The sequence below is a fragment of the Gallus gallus genome, chromosome 11 (genome assembly GCF_016699485.2).
Source record: "Gallus gallus isolate bGalGal1 chromosome 11, bGalGal1.mat.broiler.GRCg7b, whole genome shotgun sequence".
NCBI lineage: Eukaryota > Metazoa > Chordata > Aves > Galliformes > Phasianidae > Gallus > Gallus gallus.
In genome coordinates this window covers 2,742,268-2,749,645 of record NC_052542.1, presented here as the reverse complement: position 1 = coordinate 2,749,645, position 7,378 = coordinate 2,742,268, and the positions used below count along the sequence as shown (strand labels likewise).

The 7,378-nt window shown below is 58.8% G+C and overlaps 1 protein-coding gene and 1 long non-coding RNA gene across 4 annotated transcripts; both read left to right on the top strand.

Moving 5' to 3' along the window:
- The first annotated feature begins 1,989 nt into the window (after window positions 1-1,989).
- On the top strand, window positions 1,990-4,432 carry LOC121111699. The gene is made up of 3 exons (XR_005863001.2): window positions 1,990-3,121; window positions 3,614-3,702; window positions 4,385-4,432. It is a non-coding gene; the product is annotated as an uncharacterized LOC121111699 (long non-coding RNA).
- Window positions 4,433-4,447: 15 nt separating this feature from the next.
- LOC112533293 (serine/arginine repetitive matrix protein 1-like) lies at window positions 4,448-7,378 on the top strand. Of its 3 annotated transcripts, none has more exons than XM_040707198.1 (5): window positions 4,448-5,056; window positions 5,160-5,225; window positions 5,325-6,809; window positions 6,913-6,978; window positions 7,078-7,378. In XM_040707198.1, the coding sequence occupies exons 1-3, from the start codon at window positions 4,474-4,476 to the stop codon at window positions 6,488-6,490; spliced, it is 1,815 nt and encodes a 604-aa protein (XP_040563132.1). In that variant the 5' UTR covers window positions 4,448-4,473; the 3' UTR covers window positions 6,491-6,809; window positions 6,913-6,978; window positions 7,078-7,378. The 3 variants fall into 3 exon arrangements, with proteins under 3 accessions (XP_040563132.1, XP_040563130.1, XP_040563131.1); XM_040707196.1 differs by having other exon boundaries at window positions 5,157-5,225; XM_040707197.1 differs by having other exon boundaries at window positions 5,157-5,225; window positions 6,910-6,978.

Here is a 7,378-nt window from a genome sequence, read left to right as displayed (position 1 = left end):
TCACCTGAGAGTAGTTTTTTTGAACTGGAATGCGGTTTTAAATTAACTTTATATCCCGTGTTAGTTCACGCTGATTTCAGCAAATAAGAATTAGCATAAACTTGAGGGGCAGAAAATAAATATGTTACCGCTAGTCACTCATTCTGGTTCATTTATCTGCCGGATGCAAAAATTAAAAACACCTGCAACATGAAGCAGCCAAAGGTCATCTCTTGGTAGAACGCAGTTTGCATTCTCACTTAGTGCTAAGGACAAAGTTCCAGTGCAAGCGTACGAACCAGCAGCATCTCTCATTCCCACTACTTATAGGATGCAAGCCCCCCGCTGCAAAATCTCTTGCGGAAAGTAACCCGGTGCCTGTGCTTTTGCTCTGAAATGTCACCCTGCTGCTGGCAGGGGCAGCTCTGAGACGCAGTTTCAGTCCCTAGAAGGAGGTGTATCCCAATCACAGACGGGGCTGGAAGAGATCCAAAGAGCTCATCTAGTCATCCTTCTGAGCTGACCTACATGGTTCATCAGCTACAGTCAGTCTGGGACATATCGCTCTCACGCTAACACTGACGCCTGGCAAGGCAGCTTCATGCCTGCTGAATGCAGGGCCACCAACCTCCACATTCAGTACTAGACCAGGCTGCCCAGGGCCCCATCCAACCTGGCCTTCAACACCTCCAGGGATGGGGCATCCACAGCCTCCCTGGGCAGCTGTTCCAGCACCTCACCGCTCTCAGAGTAAAGAACTTCCCCCTGACATCCAACCTAAATCTTCCCTCCTTCCCATTTCCATTTGTCCTGCTGTTATCCACCCTTTCAAAGAGTTGACTCCCCTCCTGTTTGTAGGCTCCCTTTAGGTATGGAAAGGCTGCAACGAGGTCACCCCACAGCCTTCTCTTCTCCAGGCTGAACAAGCCCAGCTCCCTCAGCCTGTCTTCAATAGGGCAGGTGCTGCAGCCCTCTGATCATCTTTGTGGCCCTGCTCTGGACCCCCTCCAGCAGCCCTCTGTCTTTCTTGTACCGGGGGCCCCAGGCCTGGACGCGGCACTCCACATGGGATCTCACGAGGGCAGAGTAGAGAGGCACAATCACCTCCCTGTCCCTGCTGGCCACCCCTCTTCTGATGGACACCAGGAAAGCATTTGCTTTCCGAGCTGCAAGAGCACGCTGCTGGCTCATGTTCACTTTTTCATCCACCAGGACCCTCGGGTCCATCTCTGCAGGGCTGCTCTCAAGGACTGCTCCTTCCAGCCTGGGATTCCTCTGGCCCAAGTGCAGAAAGGCCTAAGTTTAGAAAGCATGGGAAAAGGTGGGGGAAAAAGGGGGGAAATGATGGAAAAGCAAGGGAAAAGAATAAAAAAAAAAAAAAAAAAAAAGGAAAGCACGGGAAACGGTGGGAAGACACTGCTAGAGTTGGAAAAATAATGGTAGAAAGCGGCACTAAACAAAGAAAAACAGTACGTTGAGACGTTGACAGCACCCATCGCACAGGCAGCTGCACAGAACAGGGCTCCAGGAGCACTGACCGCTGCTGAGGCACTGCTGGGAAGGAACGGGGAGCTGCCTTTCATCCCGATGGAGAAAGTGCCAACGGAGAACCAGGAACGCCCAGCACAGATCCACCTGGAGCAGCAAAACCACCAGAGCTCCCCAACACAGAAATGCTTCCTTGGAAGCATGGCACAGCGCAGCTACTGCCTGTGCTGCGCTGCTGCACCCAAACATGGGCCCTGCTCTCCCTTCTCAAGCCATGGGCTGGGAGCTGCGTCCTTCCCAGGCAGCACAGCAACCGCTCAGCACATTTCAGACCGCTCCCCCAAACCATGGTCACATGGACCCTTACCTCCTGGCAGGGTCAGGGAAGGAGCACCCGGTGCCCTGTGCCCTGTGCCTGCACAGCACTGCACACAGCACTGTCATGGCGGCTCCCGGTGCTGCCGCACGGCATCCTGGGAGTGGTAGCTCCTGCGGGGCCTGCAGCTCCCAGCAGGCCCAGGCGAGGGCAGAGGGCAGCACTGCTGTCAGCCAGGAGCTCACCCAGAGAGCCCGACCCGGAGTCGGGCTGCGGGGAGAGATGAGCTCAGCTGGAGTGCTGACAGGCTGCCGGAGAGAGCGCGCTTTGGGTTGGGTTCCTCAGAGCTGAGGAGATGCAGCTTTGCGGCCTGCGGCACCTGCAGCAGCCATCCCCTGTGCCTTCCCCGTGCTCACAGAAAGGCCGGAGCCGGGAGTTACATGGCCGGGGGAGATGGAACACGGCAAGAACTGCTTTTCCTGTCCTGCAGCCGGGGATGCTCCCACCTGAGGGGTGCGTGGCTGCAAGAGGAAAGTCCCTGGGGAAGCACAGCTCGTTCCTCCCCTCTGACGGGGGCAGAAGGCGTGGGGCAGGAGAGGAAAGCAGAGTGCGTCTGCATTTTCCTCACAGCTCTTATTTCTTACAGTCTTCATTAAGCCTCGTTCAGCCGTGCTTCGGGTCTCTGTGATGTGCTGCCCGCTGCAAAACTTTCTCCTTCCCGTCAGACGAAACACTATGCGGGTGTTCTTTTTCCTTTTCCATTAATCTGTGAGACATCCCCAGCAGCTATTGAGGCTGACGTAAGACACCCTGGGAACTCTGCAGAACTGGGTGTTTTCTGGGATTTCTGGGAACTCTGCAGAACTGAAGAACCTCCAAAACAAATGGGCATTTCTGCACGGCAGAGGGAAATGAGTCATTTCAAGCTAAAACCTCCTGCCGTGCAGAAAGCCTGCAGGGGCGCGGTGGAACATCCTCATGGGCACTAAGAGCACTAAGGAGCGTGCCCTCCGCTCTGCTTTCCCGCAGAGATACAGGGATAAAAGCCTCAGTTCGTCCGAGCAACGACTGGCAGCAACTCCAGAAAATTCTCCAATCAAAAGCAATTCCTGGAGATGTACAGTGGAGTCCTTCAAAGTTAACGTGAGCTGACGCTGTGGCCTTTGGAGAAACAAGCTGCCTGAGGGGCTCCTTTAGACCACCTTTCGGGCACAGCACGAGAGCTTTTCTTCTACAAATCTATGCCCACCCCAAAACAAAGACTGACATAGAGTTGTGGTGCAGACATTGGACGCTGACCAGGAGGAGAAGAGCAGAAAGGGAGATGAGCGGACACAGGTAAGACAGAAAAGCAGAAATGGAGAGGAGCTGAAGAGGAGAGGAGAGAGTACGGGGATGGCAGAAATAGAGAAGAGGGGAAGAGAGGACACAGGTCAGGGAGAAGCGCAGAAGAGAAGAAGAGCAGAAGGGAGGAAGAGACGACAGAAGAGCAGAGAAGGAAAAGAGCAGTACAGTAGAAGAGCAGATAGTGGTCAGAACAGAAGAACAGTAGAGCATAAGATGTGCAAAGAGGATACAGTTAAGTCAGAAGAGCAGATGAGGAGAACAGGAGACGAGACAGGTAAGAAAGCAAAGCAGAAGAGGAGTACAGGCGCAGGAGAGGAGTGGTGAGGATACAAGGAGGAAAGAACAGCAGAAGAGCAGCGGAGGAGTGGCTGACACTAAGGGAGAAGAGCTGAAGGGCAGATGAGGAGAAGAGCAGAAAAGGGAAGCACAGAAGAGGGAAGAGCAGAAAAGACAGTGCTGTCTGTTCTGTCCTGGCCTCGCTAGCAGTGCCCCAAGATACATGCAAAGCCAGGAGAAAAAGTCCGTGATAGAAAGCCAGCGATGTTCTTCGAGGCACAAAGGACCATTTCACGGTAACAAGCTCGGCATGCGCTGCATGGGCACTGACTCATTCCTGCAGTGTTCTCAGCGAAAGCAGGGCCGTCCCACAGAAACCAGTCATTTTCACTCTTACCTGTCTAATTGGCCTACCATGGCTGCCACCACTTTCAAAAAGCGGTAATTAATGCCGGTGGTTTAAGATCTTAGCCATGGGCTGGATAGACATGATCTTGGGGGGTGAGGATTGGAAATCACTTGGCCGGGATATCCTTACTGGGAGGGGAAACCATCCCTGGGGTGAGAACTCACTGCAGGGGTGGCAAATCCCCACTGGCATGGGAGACCCTTGGGAAGGAAGAGCATTGGGCTGCAAAATGCCCATCGGGATGGCAACTGACCATTGGCATGGGAAACGACTGGGATGGGAAGGATGTTTGGGTATGAAGAATAACACCATCGCAAGCCTGGGGGGAAGGGGCTGACCCCAACGGTCACGGAGCTGCCGTTGGGGGAGGGGCTCCCCTAACTGCCACTCTCCAGCTGTCATGGCAGGTAAGGCAGCAGGCTCCCCCTGCTCCTGGGACCCCAGCGCCCCAGATCTCACCCCAGCAACCCAGATATCATCCAAGCGCCCCAGATCTCACCCCAGTGCCCCAGGTCCCACCCCTGTGTCCCGGATCTCACCCCAGCGCCCATTTTGGCCTCTGCCCACAGAGAGAATCCCTCGAGGAGCGCTGACGGTGCCTCTGACACCCGACGCCATTTTTGCTGAAGCGACTGTGCCGCCACCGGACCCCGCCTGGATGCAGCCCACCATCCGCGGACCGAGGCCGGTACCACCCCAACCCCTCCCTGTCCCCACTGCCACCTACCTGGTGCCCCAGGCCTCTGTCTGGCCTGGGGTGCCAGGCATCCAGGGGCAGGTAGTGCAGCTCCCGCCTGGGGGGCTGCTCCTACCTAGGGCTCAGCTGTTACCAGTGGTGCAGCTCCCACCTGGGGGGCTGCACCAAGCTGTGGCTCCTCCCTGTGTCCCTGTCCACCGCTGGGCACATCCCCTGGTGGCAGGGACGCCGCTGCCCCAGCAGCCGATGGGGCTGGGGCCTGGGGCCGTGTTCCATGCACAGCCCCGGCAGCCCGCAGGCACCTGCCTGCTGCAGGCCCCCGGCCGCCCCGGCCCCCCGCCAGTTCTTTTTCAGGTGCCTCCACGCCACGGACAGGTCTACCCCATGCCCTGCAACTTGCCCGGCAGCTGGGAGCTGCCTATGGAGCCCTTTGCAGACGTCGTGGAGCTCACGGAGGACCAGGGGAACCCGACGCCCACCACCACGTGCCTCCATATTGATACATCTCCGCCCACCCGCAGTGCCACCACTTTGGAACCTGGCGGTGAGTTTAGGGGTCTGCAGAGCTGGAGGGTGGGTATCTCTACTAAGCGAGTAGGCGAATCCTGGCATTGCCCCTGTGCGGATTTTCGTGCTTTTCCCAGCAGTGATGACCAGCTCAGATGTGCCGGATGACGTCACGGACATTCAGGGGCTGCTTTCTTGGGCCAACGGTGAGTCTGGGGGCTGCAGAGCTAGCAGGTGGGTGCCTGCACAGAGTGGGTGTGGGAAGGCTGTCATCGCCATTTTGGGGGATGTTCTTGCTTTTTCAGATGTGGCCAGTGCTGCTGAGGTCTCCCACGAGAACCCCAGCAGCCCAGGCTCCCCTCCCTTCATCGCTGAGCTCCCTGACAACCCCAGGGAAAGCAAAGAGCTCAGCACGGAGCCACAGGCTGCCACTGGGATCCCCACCGACCCCTTCTGGGGACTTCCACCATCCCCTGGGCTCCTGCCTGAGATGCAGCGTGGGTTGTCGCTGCTGCCCCCCGTCGTGCCACCAGCAAGTCGCCAGCTCAGTCCACGGCTGACTCCCCTGGTTGCCACCACGCCTCCCCCACCCCGTACCGCACAGCCCATTGAGGAGGTGCAGCAAAGGCAGCCCCCGGTGGTTCAGATCCGCTCGCCACTGTCACCGGGCTCTGTCCCCTGCCGGGTGGCGGACAAGAAGCACAGGGACAGCACCAAGCAGGCCAAGCGCCCTGCGCCTGCCGGCATCCCCAAGAAACAGGACACCTCCAGGCAAGAGCAGTCCATCAGCAGTGCCCCAGCCAAGAAGGGGAAGCTGCCGCCACGCAAGGAGAGAAAAGGCCGCAAACACCCACACCAAGTGAAGCCGGCTGGGGCCCGAACAGGAGCCAGCAGCAGCAGCGGGCAAGCAGGCACTGCCAGCGAGCTGCGCAGACACTTGCTGGAATCCATCCAGGCCGTGCACCCGCTGGGGCAGAGGGTGACTGCGGTGGGGCCGGTGCACCAGCCACCCTCTGTGCAGCCCCAACCCACAGCCAGCGCTGTGCCTGCTGGCCCCCAGCCCCAACGCGGCAGCACGGACAAGGCAGTGCCGGCACCACCAGGCACCACGGTGCAAGTGGAGGACACTGCCAAGAAGACGGCGCCAAGCTGCCTGCGCCCGTCCCCACGGAGGAGCTCACCGCTGCGGAGGGACCCACCATCACAGCAGCACAGGCAGCAGCCTCGGCCACGGCGCTCCGTGGACTTTGTGCCCTGTGTGGGGCCCCGAGCGGGTGGCCGTGCGGCACACACAGCACTGGAGGAGTCGCTGCCCATCACACCCGAGCAGCGGCCCGAGCGGGAGCGCATGAAGAAGCTGGCCCAGGAGGAGCGGGAGCGGGCAGCCCACCAGATGAAGATCGGCCCCGTGCAGTTCCTGGTGCAGCGGGCGATAGACATGGCCATAGCCGACAAGTACGGCTATCCGTAACCCTGCGCTCCTCGCCGGCCCCCGCAGCACCAGGCAGCAGCGGCAGCGTCCCAGGGGCACCACCAGCAGCCCCTTCCCTCCCGTCCAGAACTGAGCAGTCCTCCACACTGGAGTGGGATGGGACGTTGTTGGACTGTGAACTTGACGACTGAAAACCTTTTGGGATGAGACTTTTGGGGGGTTTTATGCCTATGGAGCCCTTTGGTGACGCTCATGGAGGTGCTCATGGAGGACCAGGGGCACCCTGCACCCACCATCAGACGTCCCCATACCAGAACAGCTCCACTTGCCTGCACCGTCACGACTCTGGAACCGGACGGTGAGCTAGGGGGCTGCAGAGCTGGCGGGTGGCTGTCTGCACTAGGTGAGTAGGCAAAAGCTGGCTTTGCCCCTCCGGGGGATTTCTGTGCTCTTCCTAGCAGTGATGACCAGCTTGGACGTGTTGGATGGTACTGTGGACACTGAGGGTCTGCTCACCTGGATCAACGGTGAGATTGAGGGCCGCGGAGCTGGTGGGTGGGGGTCTGCACAGAGTGGGTGTGGGAAGGCTGTTGTCTCTGCTTGGGGGGATGTTCGTGCTTTTTCAGAGGTGGCGGGTGCTGTCGAGGTTCCCCAGGAGAACCAAGACGGTTCCAAAGTCAAAGAGGAATACCTGAAGAGTGACGTGCCTCAGGACGAGCTGCTGGGGGAACTGGACAGCCAGGAAAGAGAAGAACTCGTTGCATGGATCAACGCAGCCACGCAGCCACAAAGCCCCGATGTCCCCAGCAGCGGGACCCCCACCGACCCATTCTCTGAGCTGCTGCCCTGCAGGCCTTTGCTGCTGCCTGCTGTCGCACCACCGGAACTGCCCCTGCCGACCCCTCTGGCTGCTCCTGCGCCTCCTTC

What these genes read in the sequence shown, in the direction of transcription:
- LOC112533293 (XM_040707196.1), top strand. Translation starts at nt 4,474, where the DNA reads ATGCAGCCCACCATCCGCGGACCGAGGCCGGTACCACCCCAACCCCTC. An exon ending in CACCACTTTGGAACCTGGCG is followed by an intron (nt 5,057 to 5,156) that starts GTGAGTTTAGGG and finishes TGCTTTTCCCAG; the next exon opens with CAGTGATGACCAGCTCAGAT. An exon ending in GCTGCTTTCTTGGGCCAACG is followed by an intron (nt 5,226 to 5,324) that starts GTGAGTCTGGGG and finishes TTGCTTTTTCAG; the next exon opens with ATGTGGCCAGTGCTGCTGAG.